Source organism: Penicillium argentinense, assembly GCF_028826775.1.
Source record: "Penicillium argentinense strain IBT 30761 chromosome Unknown utg000010l_segment0_segment0, whole genome shotgun sequence".
In the NCBI taxonomy this organism is placed as follows: domain Eukaryota; kingdom Fungi; phylum Ascomycota; class Eurotiomycetes; order Eurotiales; family Aspergillaceae; genus Penicillium; species Penicillium argentinense.
In genome coordinates, this window is record NW_026622669.1 from 3,504,554 (window position 1) to 3,520,320 (window position 15,767).

Below are 15,767 nucleotides of genomic sequence, written 5' to 3' on the forward strand. Positions count from 1 at the left end.
ATGGGTCGAAGAGGACCTACAACGACATACAAAACAAGGGCTGCGAGAAACGCCGCTCGACGGCTCCGCTATCAGCAACAAAAGCGAGCTCAAGTGCTATCCCAGGAGACTTCGGTCCCAGCACGTCCACGAACACGTAAGATGGATATAATTTGCCAATTTGATTACGCACCGCAACTTTCTTAATATTGACTGCAGTGTTAGAACCGGTCATTCAACCACATGAGCCAAGACAAGACGCAGACTCACCTCCACAGTCCGGAACCGCCCCTGAGCCTGCAGCTGCTCCAGATACACTTGATGCGGGGCCTATACCAGAGCCACACCTCACACCGGAAGGCTCACTGCCTTTATCCAATGATAATGACTTCTTGCTGGATGATCCTAGTGGGTTCGATTCTGATGGCGGAAATGCTCTGCAACGGGCGGAGGCAACTATCAGGTATAACCTGTCTGCTGAAGCAATTCCAGATGATGATGAGCCCACTGAAGGCCCTATCTCGGCCGCTGACTATGAACCGCTCCTATTTGGCATTCCTGAAATTTCAGCAGACTCAGGCACAGATGACCTGACAGATAGCGCATATGGATCAGGGGATAGCGACAATGGCTATCCACAGTCTGATCAATTGAGCACTGGCACTGAGAACCTTGATAGCCTTGGGGTGCGACTAGCACAACAGATCCTGCAGTTCCAAGGTTGTTGCCCTGAGTGTCATCAGCAGCCAATGGAGCCGCTGGTTAATCAGGAGAGATCTTCCATCCCAACCATCAGGCTGGCCGATCTGCAAAAGTGGCACTGCCCCCAGGTGCTCGGTAGCCCACAACTACCTGATGCAGAGACTACCTGTACCAAAAATTGGTCTGCTACCGACCGCCGGCAACCATTCTGTGGCATTGGCAATGATCAAGAGACACCACCAGTGGTCTTGATCACAGATGAGGAAAAAGAGTTGTTGCCACCATCCACCAAAAAGAAAGAGAGGTCGACCTACCAAGTACGCATCTGCGGAGGAAAGAAAAGCGTCAAAGATAGCACAACAGCGAGACCAGCGTCAGTCCGCTCGCGCTACAGACCGCGCCCGGCAATTCGATGAATACTATTCCATACCACACACTCGGGCTGCCGACACCTATGAACCTCTCTCCACCTACTTTCCTCCAGGTGAAATCTCCATCGCTACCGAGGTTGAGCAACTTTTACCACCCCTTAGCCCCGGGCTGGACCCATGGGAATTGTCTGCACTAGACACCGCGCCTATAGAAGAGGGGCTGTTAGGAGAGTCGATGCCAGACCAAGGCAATGAGACCATCACGCACTCGCCAGAACGTACACAAAGTGAAACTAACCGAGCGAGCCCTATCCCAGAGACCGAAAACAGCCCCATCCTGGAGACTAATGATACCATCCCCCAGACCACCGAAAGCCCCATCCAAGCGACCGAAGTATCTGTGGAATCAGCACCCACTCCACTAGAGGTCGTTATAACTAACTCCCCCGACTCTATTGACGACCTCGCTCGGGTCCTCACTGATCAGCTTCAGCAGCACCATGGCTGCTGCCGCCAATGCCATGAGCAGCGCGAGCGGGAACATGACGCAAAGCATTCGGAGCACCCTGGCTTAGGAGAGTACATGGACCGCGCTCAGGCGGAGGGAGAATTTCCCGATGTCCTCCGTGTACCAACCATGGCTCGACGCGAGGATGATCTTGTTGGGCAGACCACCGCAGAGCGAAAGCGTGAAATCTACACTGGAATTCCACCCGCATCATCTACATCTGACGCTCATCCGGTCCATGTCTGCCTCGCCGCAGACCACGAGACGCAACGTCCAGCCGGAGTCACCCTCGATATTGACAGTGTTGTCGGCTTTGCGAGTAGCCTCGCGGTGGCCAAACTGGGAGTCCGTTGGAACCCAACACAGATGGCCATCACTGATCTTCGTTCCGGCCTCCATCTTGATCCTCTCCTGGTCCACTATTCTGGAAGCGATGGGCGCATGCACCATGTTCGCCGACCCGTGCATATGATCCCACACTACACGTTTGGTCGATTGGTCGGATTCGAAGATATCTCCATCTACTTCCTGTTCCCACGACTCTTCCGGGAGGAGCAGCAATCGAGCCGTCTGCGGGATGAGGACTTTCGGATTTGGATGGACCAGTGTCTCCTTCCAGCCATCTACCAACACTACGAGGGCTCCCTGGTCCAGCATTATCCATCCAGCTTCGACCACAGCCGTCTGAATGCGACGGCGCGGGGGCTCGAGACACGCTCGCAGCGAGTGGATCCCGCTGCCCGCCAACAGCTGCTGTTCTATTTCCTTCCACCCGAGGCTTTGTCCCTCGTCTGGGCGACGATTCAAGAGACGATCGAACGCGAGGGGCTCCAACAGTTCAAGGACCTGACCATCCTCGTCCAAGGCAAAAACCTCAAGACGCTGACCAAGGCCCACACGTGGGAAGGGATGACGCAGCTGTTCACCCGGCACTGGGACATCGCCATCGATGGATGCTATCTCTCGGACAACTCCTACGTCGACATTGGGAAAGAGACCTGCCCCGATGGCTTTTCACGGGTTGGTGGCGATGGGCTCCTCGCGTCCCGACGCCGCACGGGACAGGGCCCTCGCTCGCATTCTCCTCTACCGCAGACTCTCCTCTGGCGACGATGTTGCTTGGACTCGTACGCCGAGTGGATTGGCCAACAGCACCCCCCGGAATCTCCTCGGCCGCGGCAGCAGTTCTACCCGATCAGTCTTCTCCACGACAGTGGGAGCTTGACTTTGGAGACCCGTCGGACCTCTCCACAGCGGAAGGGTGGTCTTCTCTACACGCAAATGTATTCTAGCGTGAAAGAGGTTTTTGCGGCCGGTGACGTGTACCCCTTCACCAACCCTTCGATCGAGACGTTGGCACTCGACCCGCAGCTGCGCAAAACCTGGCAGTACGTTGGGGGTGGGCTCAGCCACGACCCTGTTGCGTTGATACGGGCGTATCTGAACATGAAGCAGCGGTGCTATGCCGCTCTGCAAGGGTCATATCTCAAAGTCTTTGGCCTTCGTGAAGAGCATCGTGTCTCCTTTCAGCTCTTCCATGCGATCGACCAGCAGTTCCGCGAACGCAACCTCCAGCAATCGAGGCTGCCTGAGGCGCCATCCGAGCTGCAGCCCTTCTACTCGCTCCCGACCTCCACCCTCCTCTTCTGGTTCCACTGGAATATCAATAAGTTCTGTGTGGGCTTTGAGAGCGTCTACAGCATCAACGACCGTCATTTTGTCACGTGGGAGCATACGCGGATAATGATGATGTTCCTGCGCTGCCTCCAATTCTCCTACGCAGGTGGCCTGCTCCAGCGGGTCTCTGGTTGCTGGCGTGATGTCTGGTACCGGCCCGACGCTCGACGGCCGGATGGTCTGCGCCGGTGTGAAGGTCTCGGTTTCCCACGGCCATCAAGGATCAGAAGGCGGTATGTTCCTTTCATCCGAATTAGGGTGAGTGGGATGAATAGATTTTGAAGCCATCTGGTACTGATTTCGTCTGAAGTCCGGCCATTTGGAGAGACTTCGATTCGCCAGTCTTTTGGAAGCCCGTAACCAACTAATGTTGTGGTTTTTGGCTTTAAAAATTATGCATGGTGGGAGAGCAAAACCAGCCGCACTGATTGACTCGATAACAGTCACCAATCCTCGATTTCCTGGCTGTAGAACTGCCTGACGGCCATGATACTCGGCTCGAGTAACCATCTTTTGTGCTAAAATAAGGCCCATCGCGAATCCAGTCTCATCAAATTTGTAGATATCATCTGATTGGATGCCGTTCTTATTGATCACATTTTGAACGGTTTTAAACCAAACACGTAAGACCTTTGGGTCCTCATTTTGAGCACGTTGATAGTCATAGAGTTTTGAGAACAAAGACTGAAGCTCTTTTTTGCGATTGATAAAATTTGATGCGTTTTTCCACCTGTTGGTGGGGGGGTGTTTCCACGGTCGGCAAGTAGAATATGCTCCATTTCTCTCACACTTGAGGGACTGGGCGCTGCACCGCATGAACCCATTGAGAGTATCCACTGTACAAGCGATTCCTCTTTGAACTTAGTCAATTTATGACTATTAGCGCGTGTATCCGCGCGAGAAGTCTGGCCCACACATCGGCGGCGGACTGCAGCCTCAGATACGTTATATGTCTTGGCTGCAGCACGAAGACTAGGATATTGGCCGCTTTGAAAAGCCCCTTAACAGCAAATAAGATTCGGCCCTCACGATTTGCTGAACCATGGCTTGATTGATCGTGTTTTGGTGGCATGTGGGTGGTTGAAAATAGTGGGCCGCGTCGGGACGCAATTTTTGGCGGGGCGCTTCACTCGCTTAGTAACTACATTACAAGGAGATTCGACTCTGACCATTGAATCTTTTTCCCCAAGTTGCCATCAATCAACCAATCAACCGACTAGTCAACATGTCTACTAGCCAGGAAGGTAGCTAACGGGCTAGATTTTGATCCACCACCCTCACCACGCTCGCTCCATCGCTGGAGAGCACGCGCGAATCAAAATCGCCTGAACTTGCGTATACGACTATACACGGAAAGTCGCCAAATGCGTATCGTTAACGAAGATCGACGGTTGATGGTATTTAACTCTCAGCAGTCACAAACAGGCAAACCAAGAAGAAAGGATTTTCACGTCAAGTGGCATCGGCTGCAAAATGAACGTCGTCCTGGCCATTGTTGACCGGGATTATTTATATCCAATTTATAGCAGGCCCTGTATGAAAGCCGATTCAGGGACCTCTATATCAAATTTTGGACCTAACACTGCGGCGTCAAATAACAGTTTATCGTTGACAGATTTGCAAAGCCAAATGTGTCACTTTCCTCGGGAATATTCTTACGATCGTCCATCCATTCCCCAGCAAAGTTGCAGCATCTTTGTTCTGACTATGTAACATTGTCCCAAAACGTGACTGTGTATATTCTAATTCCACCTACAGATCGGCTCATCTTCTCATCTTCCTTCTTTTCGGCACATGCTGGTATTTCATTCGCTTTGACCACGCCCTACGAAAAGATCCAAGATTTCGACGCTATCAAATCCGAATGGAAATTCAAGAATCAGTCCTCGCTATTATCGCAATGGATTTTATCAGCGTCCCCATTACTATGTTGCAGCTTAATGGCTATTCATTCCTCTACCATACGATGGCTGATGGACCCGGGCTCTGGTATGAGATCTTTCAGTACCCGTTGTCGGTTCTGCTCATGGATACTGGAATATACTGGCTGCATCGGGCGTTCCACAGCCCGCTTCTATTCTCATGGGCGCATAAGAAGCATCACAGGTACGCAAATTTGAGGTCTCAATAAGGCAAAAAGCTCATAATCAAGGTTCATTATTTCTACACCCTTTGCTGCTTTCGCCTTCCATCCTTTCGAAGCATGCATCATGAGCCTACCGAATCTACTGGTACCCTTTTTGATACCAATATCCAAGACTGCCTATCTCCTCCTTCTACTTTACGGGAATCTGGAGACACTCATAAGCCGTACGTTGAGCAACACTGCCAAACTTTCGTTTATGGAAATTAAAATACAAGGTTCAGATGACAGTGGAGGGGGCTTTCACACGGTCCATCACCTCAATGCAAAGAGAAACTTCGGACAACTGACCACGTTCTGGGATCGAATGATGGATACATATATGGATTCGCCGATGCACTCTCAGAGGTACGGCACGGTTCGACGAAGAGTTTCTCAATAGTGCGAAATGATTTTGGATTTGGTCAGACCGATTGCTGCAAAAGCCATGGTAAAATGAATCTGATACGGAGCCCATTCCTGCGCGGAAAATATCTGCAGATGTAATAAAAAGGACGAATTCTAAATAAGTCTTACGTACATATCAATCAAGAGGCGGCGTAGCTCCTTGTATAGTAGTCTACCATGTCGATCGGAGAGACTGATATTAGTTACAATCAGGAGCAGGATGATTCAGCAGATACCCAATCTCCTACCTGTTTTGTATGGTAATCGGGTATTCTCGAAAAAGCAGCGCTGTAACACACTAAAAAACCCTGAATAGATGGCATCCTGAACGGGAGCCGAGAGATAGTTCTTCAGTCAATCAATCGAACGCTGAGATGGTTCAATTGGCCCCTCGCGAGTACTAGTCGATACCGATATCCGAAAGTCCGACATACCAAAAGACCACCCGATTTTGAGTTTTAGGCAGTATCTGGTCTGGAGAAATGTCTTGGCAATTCACAATGATTTATTCAGAAGGGCTTAATTCATTGCAAGTGTATTATTCTAGTATAATGGTTTCAATATTTACAGCTAGCGTTATTTGTAGTATTTTAGCAGAACAAAGTCCGTGGGCCCCTTAGACCCACCTTTTATTCTGCCGGTCGATTCTGCCTATTCAGAAAATTCCATCCATGTCTAAAAACGAGTATACCATTCATTGACCTCCAAAATTACGTCACACGATGCGACACAGTAGCAGAGAGGTTCGCCACGACGCGCAGACCAGCGCGTTCCACGCCTCCTGTGCAGCGCGGATTAGCAGAGCGTGTGTAGCCTCATTATTTCGCATCTTAAGCTCGGGGTAGAGTGTAAAGGTATGATCTACCTTACAGGGTAGAAGGCCTGTCAATTAGGTAGGAGAAGAAAGCACTAAGTCCCAAGTTGCTTCAAGTCTGTTTCTTAGGGTTTCTATAACCCACTGTGACTCAATTTATATACAGTCTCTTCTCTCGAAAGGGAGGGGAAAGCCCCACAAAAGAGGGGTAGAGACAGGAATACGAGATTATGCAACTTATAACAGGGTTCCCCCTGCAGAGTCCCTTCACCGCATCACTAGTTAGTTAACGTAATCCACTAGCGAGTGAGACACACGGGCCCGTGAGACAGAAAACCAGCTACTATAATTTCAACCCAATTTATTAAACCAACAACGCCATTGATTTCAAATTTCTATCTATTAGACCTATCAGGGCATTGCGTTCTTTTATGCCCTATTTGATGACAGTCGCTGCATCGCGGGGGTGCGCGTGTAATTGGCTGGGAAGCTGACGCAGCTGGTTCCGCGGGGGCAGTATTAGGAGCTTCATGAGCCTGGTTCATCGACTCCCTGGCTTCTTGGCCCGTAAAACCCTCCGTATGAGCTACGCGCTTAGTCGTTCTGTTGCGTTTTCGCTTTTGTGTCTCGTTTTCAGCCCGTAAATCGCGGACTTCCTTTAGAAGGATTGCATTAGAATGCAACGATTGCTGATAGCCCTTGAGGAGCTGATCAATAGCTTTATTCGTAGGCGTCGGAGGGCTTTGCGAACGTTTCTTAAGCAGTGCCTTGATTGAAGAGCCCTGTCGATTCAATTGTTTGAGATTTGCCGGCGTTTTAGGGCTCCACGCGCTCGATTGGCTCCCTGGTCGACTACCTGAGGGGGTAGGTGTCTGAAGTTGAACATCAAGCTTTGAAATGACCTGATCGGGATCATATGGTACTAAACCAGCTGCGACGAATGCATTTTGAATAGTCTCTGGTTTAAAGGCCTCTTTGCGAGCTTGTGGGAATGCTGCAAGGAAATCACTTGTCGATATGGTTGACCCCCAACCGTGCTTTGCGCTCAATCAAGCTCCCATACGCGCGCCTTAGGGGGGCAAAACAGCCTATATCCAAAGGCTGTAGTAGATGAGACGAATGCGGAGGCATGCAGATTGGAATAATATCATTTTGCTCGCACAATCGATCAAAACGGGGGGTCAAATGACTGCCATGGCCATCGAGAACTAGTAGTCGATATTTACCCCTAGTACGACTAGTAGTCGCAGGGATAAATAGCTTTTCTAGCCATCGAAGCCCAATTTCGTCTGTAGTCCAGCCATTCTCACTGATTTCGATTCTCCAATTGTCGGGTAGGTCATCAAACCATGCATATTGTTGGTACTTTGACGATTTGAAGATAATGCATGGTGGGAGTATAAAGCCCGTTGAATTCACACATTCAATCGATGTGACCCATTCGCGATTCCCTGGCTGTAGAACTGACCTCCGACCATAGTATTCAGCTCTTGTAATGACTTTCGCAGTGGCTATAAGCCCCATTGCGAAGCCAGTTTCATCAAAATTGTAGATATCCTCAGGTTGGATACCATTCTCATCGATCGTGCGTCGTACAAGGTCGAACCATGGTTTAATAACCCTTGGATCTTCGCATTTGCCCTCTCATAATTATATCGACGAGAATACCGCGATTTGAGCTCATCATAGCGCTCTGTATATCTGTAAACCCAATTGACTCCAACAGTCTGACTACCACGCTCTGCTAGTAGAATATTGGCCATATCCCTTACCATACAAGGCCGGGGAGCTGATCCACGTGTATCCATAGAGAGTATCCACCGTAGGAGCGATTCCTCTTCAGTTGGAGTCAATTTATAATTGCTGGCGCGGGTTTCCGACCGATGAAGTTTGCCATTGTATCGGCGATGGAGAGTTGCGGTAGGTACTTGAAATCGGCGCGCAGCTTCGCGAATTGATCGAAATTCTTCGTTCTGAAAGGCTTGTATTGCGAGCTGGATCCTACCTTCTTGGTTGATAGAATTTTGAGGAATTTGACTGCGAATTGGGGGCATAGTGGGTAGTTGAAATGAGGAGGTTGACGCGCTGGGGCGCGACCGCGGTTTCTGTCTCACGCGCCCGTGTGTCTCACTTGCTAGTGGATTACGTTAGTTATCGAAAGGTTGATGATTAACCACGGAGGGGCTGCCGTTCTGCCAGGATCCTCAGGCTATGCGGTAGCCTGAGGCACCACCGACAATACCATCCAGAGGTTCTCAATTTGATTTTAATCAGGTGATTTAGCAGGCCATTCCATAACTTCAAGCCTGTCTCGGCAAGAGCGTCTAATACGATGTCTGCGGTTGTGTAGGGACATTATCTTGCTGAGAATAGAACGCTGAAGCGGTTGGGAAATAAAAGAATGGCCGTAATATCTTCGAAATGTCTGCCAGGTTTCATTTCCTGATGCTTCTTGTTTCTCGAGTCTTATATCAGACATATACCATCTTGTCTATCAATGCACGGGATTGATCCTCTCGTTGCATATATAGCCTTTCCTAATGGCTGAATACCACGTCCTAGACTAACAGACTGTAATCATTTTGGACGAGTCGTCTGGCAAATTATATAGAAGCGCATTGGAATAAGACTACCCCCCCTCAACTGCATTCCCATAATTGATTTCTGCTCCCAACATTCCCATTGAACCAGCGACTCGGTCGAGCCAGGTAAAGGAGTGCGAAATATCCTTTTTAGTGCCCCCGCCAAGTTCGCAGGCGAAATGAAAATCAAGAAGCTGACCACCACCATCAGGTGTATTGACACTTTGCGACGTTGACGAGGTTGATGGGGTCTCCTGACTACGGGCAAGTGTAGTCAATCGAGTGAACAATTGTTCAAGAATGCTAATAGCACTGACAGCGGCACCGAGAAGAAGGGAAGGACTCGTTTCAGGAAAGGCATTGGGCTCTGGCCCGACGAACCTCTCAAAGATTATCCCGTCCTTCCGCTGATTGTAGGACGCAAGCATCGATCGCAACTCGTTGCTCAAAATCCGGAGTCGGTCACAGGTGATACGAATTTGCTGTGCTAACAGCCCGGTATTGATCGAGGTCACGGTGCCAATTTTACGTGCCTCCTTAACATATCCTGGACATTTGACCAGCTCCATAAAAATCGTCTCGTAAACGCTGACGTAGAATGACCATTCACCGTGCTTCTGCGAGTCTTCTGTTCGGAGGTCACTTGCCAGTTTCTGCCAGTCATCCTCGTCCAGGAAACAAGACTCGCCTTCGCAAAATGCAGCAGCGATAATAAAGGGTCTATATGCAAAGTGGCAGACGCGTCCGGCACCGGACAAGTGAGAATCAATTCCACGCTTCAGCATTAGTTGTTTTACTGCCCTAGAATGGTAGAGCCAGGCATCTCGAGTAGTTCGTGTATCCATCTCATGAAACGAGAGAAGAATAACCGTGACAAGCAGAGAATCAGATGATACCTCATCCGAGCTCAGTGCTTTCCTGATTTCCCCCAAAGCCTGTGAATAAATGTGTTGGCTGAGTTGGTGGAGTCGCGGGTTCTTGGTGAGATAGGCCAGGTACTTTGTGGAAAGACACAAGACTGATGCATCAAAATAATGCTTCGAGCCAAAATTTCTCATAACCCAGTCTGGGAAGGTAAAGCCCTCTCCGAAGCGAAATATATTATGGAAGAACATAGTCGGGAAGGCAGCGCAAACAAATTCTTTAAACACTCGTGGTTGCTGGCCGATGAATGATTGACGGACCAAAGTTGGATAAATTCGCTCATCGATCGAAGTGTACGTAGAGGGATCTTTTCGCATGGAACCATTGTTGCTACGGACAGCCTCGAGGTTGGTCTTGCTACCACTGAGAACTGGCCACTGCTTTGGATATCGCCTTTGGAGACGGGGGCCCTCGTCTTTGAATTGCCAAGGACGCTTGTATCCTGGACATGAAACGCCGTATTTGTGGCATTGCATACACTGGGGACGGGACAGATCACACTGATTAAATCAATTTTGTAAGTACTGAGCCCAGTATCGGGAAAGAAAACTGACCCTGATGCGTCGCTCTCGACAGAGCAAACAGCCCTTGCTGCGTGGAACCCCTACCATTTCAACGGGTTATAAATGATATTAGCCAATTTTCCGCGCTCCAGTGCCTGCAATGGCGCATCTCTGAGCGATGATTAATTTTTGGCTAATCTCAAGTTTAGAGTATTCCCCTGAAGACAGGAATGGCCTGCCAAACTTTGATATGTCATTCCCCTCGTCAATTAATAAGCATTTTGCTTTTCGGCTAACTAATATTTTGGTCCTCGTATTTCCGGTCGATCAGAACACAACTTCATGCCTGCCAAGAGCCTAAAGAGCATTGGGACGGTCAAAGACCATATTAATAATATTGAAAATCCCCACTACTGGCAGAATCATTCAGCTATATTTCTCGCGAACAGTGAAACGGGGCTGTGTGACACTAATCCTTGCTCTCGGATTGGCCGACGGGCCTCAAGAAGTGAGTTGTCATCGGAATACGAGAGATCGGCAAGCACACGTTGCTGTCAGGATGAGGAATCGATGTACTGGCTAGTACTGAAGATGTCCAAACAGAATAAGATGATTGATTGTAGGTTCTCCGATCGGTTGAGCGATCTCAGGGGTCTTTATAGTTGAACTATGGCGTGTTATGACACCATACTAGGTGGAAATTGGGTGAACGATGAATAAGCCAATCCCGAAGGGTCCTAGTGGTATTTGACCACCTTCTCAGTTTGTCACACCCCCTCAGCGTTCGCACAATCTCCAAAAATCCTCTGCTAATCGAGCAGGTTTCCGATATCCTCCATGCCCATCAATTGAACGAATTCTGCGTGCTTTTGACGCGGCAGTAGCTTGGTGAGCCCATCCGCAGCCATGTCCTTTGTTTCGCTCCATCTGATGAGAATTCTGCCTGCCTGGACCTCCTGACGGAGCCAGTGGTTGTGTACATCAACGTGACGTAGCTTCGTGCGCAGCTGAGGAGCTTCCTTGGTGAGAAGCCGGATCGTCTGCTGGTTATCACATCTGATAGCGAGCTCGTGCTTTGGATCAAAGCGAATAGATTCAAAGAGACGTTTCCACATGCTAATATTCCTTGCAGTCTCAGAGATCGCCAGTAGCTCCGCTTCGGTAGTACTGGTAGTCACTGTACGCTGTTTGCTAGCTCTCCAGTCAACTGGTCCTCCGAAAATGATGCATATGTATCCCTCCGAGCTCTTCCGGTCAGGATTATCAGCGAACGAGGCATCACTAAAGAGAGTGACGGCTTCGTTGTCCTCAGATCGGCGTGGCCGGTAGGTAAGGGCAAGAAAACGGGTGTGGTATAGGTAGGATATCACACGGTTGATCGCTTCGAGATGCTCCGGTCCCGGGTTCGTGAGGAATTGAGCTAACGCGGAAGTTGCTTTGGCTGCATCTGGCCGTGTGATGGTAGTGGCATACTGAGTGGAGCCTACCTTTTCCTGGTACTCATGAATCTGTTCCTTCGTGGCCTGCCCAGCGTACGGCTTCAATGTAGCTGGTGGTAAGGGTGTATCGAAGCGGCGATATGTGGTAAGGTGATATCTGCTGGCCATAGAGGAGATGTATGAGTCCTGACAGAGCCAGAGGGCCATCTGTTGTCTGTCACGGACGATACGAATCCCTAGGAACCACTCAGCTTCGCCTATGTCTCTCAATTCCCATGTTACATTGAGTTTTTCTCTAATGTCTGCCGCACGCTGGCGCTGAGATGGGTGATTGACAATGATTATATCATCCACATAGAAGAATATGATAATGCCGTCCGATGCGAAGAGACAAAGGTCTTCTTGAACGACAGTGAGACCTAGCTGAGTCAAGACCTTTGAGGCCTCGCGCTGCCAGAGCCTCGGAGATTTCCGTAAGCCGTAGAGAGCTCTTAAGAGCTTCCAGCAATGTCCAGACTGTCTGAATCCCTCTGGCATCTCGGTTATCACTGTGTCATCCAGTGAGCTATTGAGAAAGGCGTTGACGGCATCAAATTGGCGTGTTTCAAGGTCAAATGCAGCGACTAGGGCAAGAACGGTGCGGGCCGTACGGGAAGCGAGGGTAGCTGAATATTTCTCTTCTGTAGAGAGCTTCTGGAGATCTCCTCGCACACAGATTCTCGCCTTCAGCTTCGCGAGATATCCATCGCTATCGAATTTATAGTTGAATACCCATTTCAACGGAAGCACCTGCACGCTGCGGTCATTTGGACGCTGTATGACATCAAAGGTGCCTTTTCGTTCGATAGTTTTTACCTCAAGGCCGGCGGCTGCTAGGAAACCTTCGTTGAACGGGTGATTTATCATCTCTCGCCAGTTCCGGGGTTCAGGGGGAAGATCATCACGGTGAGGTCTCGTGTGTGAGTGAGATCCGTTGAGGCCAGTTGCAAAGGCTGCGAGTATACCCTCTTCAGCATCCTCGTCTGCCGAGAAGGCTAAATTGCTGATATCTCTTGATGTTCGTTTACGTGAGCCTGACAGAATGTTCCGAGTCGAGATATCTCCCACGATGTCTCTAGGCGCAATGCGAGTCCCTTGTGTAGGTGTAGCGGCTGAGAGCTCTCTCTGAAGTTGTTCAGTGAGTTGATCTTGAGAATCACGAGTTGGTGGTTCCGGAAAGGCACCTGGGATTGATTCTGGTGGTATGCGAGGCATCGAGGCCTGTATAGGCTGAATGGATGGCGTGGGTGACGGTGATATCATCTGTTGAGGCTCCACTAGCTTTGGAGTGGCTGATTTCTCTGGCTGAGGTATATCCAGACTTGGTCCAGAAATAACCTGGTCAGAATCCTCGTTGTCGTCGATAACGAATGGCATGGATTCCAAGATATCGCTGACAGGCTCCTTTTCTAGCTCTTGAGTGTTAAAGAACACATTCTCATCAAAAACAACATCTCGCACTGATCGTACGGCTCCTCTGCGTGGAAACCACACCCTCCAGATATTCGAGGCTTCATAGCCAACGAGATAGCCTATTTCGGCGCGTGGTTCCATCTTTGCTGCGTTCGGAATAACTTGCTTCCTCACATATGCTCGGCAGCCGAAAATCCTCAGATTCGCGAGGTTAACACGTTGTTGTGGCTGATTAAGGAATGCCTCTTGGTAAGGGACTATCCACCGGCCGTCTGGCAACTTCGTGGGCGATCTGTTGATGATCCATATCGCGGCTCTAACAGCTTCTGGCCATAGATTCTTCGGAAGGCCTGCATCGGATATAAGAGCACGAGCCATGGTGATTACCACCCCCCCAGATCGCTCCGCGAAGCCATTCTGTTCCGGGGTACCCACGACACTGTGTTCAATGATAAAGCCTTCATTTGACAGGAAATCCTCTACTGTACGACCCGCAGAGCGTTCGTTATCGTATCGAAAGGCATGGATCGGAAGATTCCACTGCTTCTTGGCTAGGGCCACAAATTGACTAACCGCGTCTTGACAGCCGTTCTTCTTCTCATGAGTATAGGCTGCATGGAGGCGTACGCCCTCGAGGTAGAAGTGCGTCATCCAGCGATCTCCATTATAACCTGGGTCGATCTGGACAAGATCAAAGTGGATACGCCCATACTTGCCGTACGGTGTTCCAGTAGTCCTGCGAGAGATCTGACGTTTGGCCTTGGTTAGCTGACAGACTTCACATCTCTCAGGGTTGTCATGACGGTTATCTTCGCAGATCCCATCGATTTTGACTCCATCAACCATCTCTGGTAGCTTTTCAATCTTCTGGTCAAAGGCGTGGCCTAACCGACGATGCCAGCGCCGCGCTGAGGCTACTGAGAGATGGGGCTTCTCCGAATGCCGTACCGAAAATGCTGCTCGGTGATTCGGATCATATATGACTGTGTAGAGACCATGATATCTCCCTATCTCAAGAACAGCCTCTTCGCCTTTAAAGATCGCTCTTTCAGCAGATTTGAAGCAGAATCCTTTGTCTTCGATCACAGAGAGTGAGATCAAGCTTGTGTGGAAGCCAGGCGAGTACCACACGTTATCCAGGGTAATAGGCACTGTAGCGCCTGTACGAGGGTGTCTCCCAGTGATCCTGACCTGCCCATAGCCTATCATCGGCGTCACTGTTTGACCGGTTTTAACGGTGCTATTTCGCGGCGTATAGGTCAAGAACTGTCGGCGGTCGTTGCAGATATGACAGGTGGCTCCGGTATCAAGAATCCAGCTGTCTTTGAGAAGCTCATCGTCCACTGCTGACGCTGCGATAGCTCGAGTATCATTAGCGAAGAACGCTAAGGACGGATTCTCTGGCTGAGCCGAACCAGCAAGGTGAGCTGATTTAGCGTTTTTCTGCTGTATTTTGGCGATTTTCTCCTGATCTTGAGGACTCATCTGCTTTATGTATTCAGGAATGCGTTGAACAGTTCCCTCTCTTGGCTTCCATCCATCTGGTCGAAGTGATTCGTCAAGATAGAAGCATTTTGAGTAGTGATGCTGAGGATGTGCGTTACCACACGGACATTTCTTGCGATAGGCCTTTTCTGCAGGCTTAGCCTCAGGTTCACCATTCAGTGAAGCTAGAGCTATCTTGGGCTGCTTCCGTCCTCCAGAGACTGTAAGATCTCCACGGCGGCTGCGATAGCTAGCTATAACTTCATCAAATGTGACAGATTTATCCTTATCTGCAAGCTTTTCGCGCCAGGTTATGCACCAGCCATCATCAATTGGTTGTATAGCGTCAAGAAAGTCTCGTATCGCGAAGTGATCTCCAAGTGAGCAGTCAGGTATGCCCGCGATCTTGCCCTCTTCGAATAGGCTAACCCACTGAGTTAACCAGTGGTTTGTATCACCTGAAGGCTTTTGTTTGATCATCTCTCTCCAAGCACGGCGAAGTTGTTGCTGTCGATTCTGAGGTTTTGGTTTGAACGTTTCAGATAGCTTCAGTAGCTTCTTCCGCGGTGAGTCCTCTCCCACAATGAGATAGTGATGTTCTGTGGCTAGCGAGCGGGTGATAAGGCCATTCAATCGTGACATAGTCTTTAACAACCTCTGCCGGCGCTGATTACGACGATCGTACGCTTGAACAGCGAACGTGTATCTCTTCAGCTCAGCATCATCTAGCTCCATAATATCTCTCTCTCGTTGGCGGTTATCCCGGGGTAGTGAGGGCTCTTCCTGAGCCTCGGGCACTTG

General features: G+C 49.7%; 4 protein-coding genes across 4 annotated transcripts; 1 reads left to right on the forward strand and 3 right to left on the reverse strand.

Annotated features, from left to right (window-relative positions):
• Positions 1-1,097, forward strand: N7532_010987 (uncharacterized protein; the record flags this gene model as incomplete). The annotated part of the gene is made up of 2 exons (XM_056623478.1): positions 1-136; positions 205-1,097. The coding sequence occupies 2 exons, from the start codon at positions 1-3 to the stop codon at positions 1,095-1,097; spliced, it is 1,029 nt and encodes a 342-aa protein (XP_056470894.1).
• Positions 1,098-1,770: 673 nt separating this feature from the next.
• Positions 1,771-3,008, reverse strand: N7532_010988 (uncharacterized protein; the record flags this gene model as incomplete). Its single annotated transcript, XM_056623479.1, has 4 exons — positions 1,771-2,570; positions 2,692-2,747; positions 2,805-2,831; positions 2,887-3,008. 4 exons carry the CDS (start codon positions 3,006-3,008, stop codon positions 1,771-1,773), a joined length of 1,005 nt encoding a protein of 334 aa, XP_056470895.1.
• A 31-nt stretch (positions 3,009-3,039) lies between these two features.
• Positions 3,040-3,276, reverse strand: N7532_010989 (uncharacterized protein; the record flags this gene model as incomplete). Its single annotated transcript, XM_056623480.1, has 1 exon — positions 3,040-3,276. The coding sequence occupies one exon, from the start codon at positions 3,274-3,276 to the stop codon at positions 3,040-3,042; it is 237 nt and encodes a 78-aa protein (XP_056470896.1).
• A 5,934-nt stretch (positions 3,277-9,210) lies between these two features.
• N7532_010990 (uncharacterized protein) lies at positions 9,211-10,278 on the reverse strand (the record flags this gene model as incomplete). The annotated part of the gene is made up of 1 exon (XM_056623481.1): positions 9,211-10,278. One exon carries the CDS (start codon positions 10,276-10,278, stop codon positions 9,211-9,213), a length of 1,068 nt encoding a protein of 355 aa, XP_056470897.1.
• Positions 10,279-15,767: the final 5,489 nt, after the last annotated feature.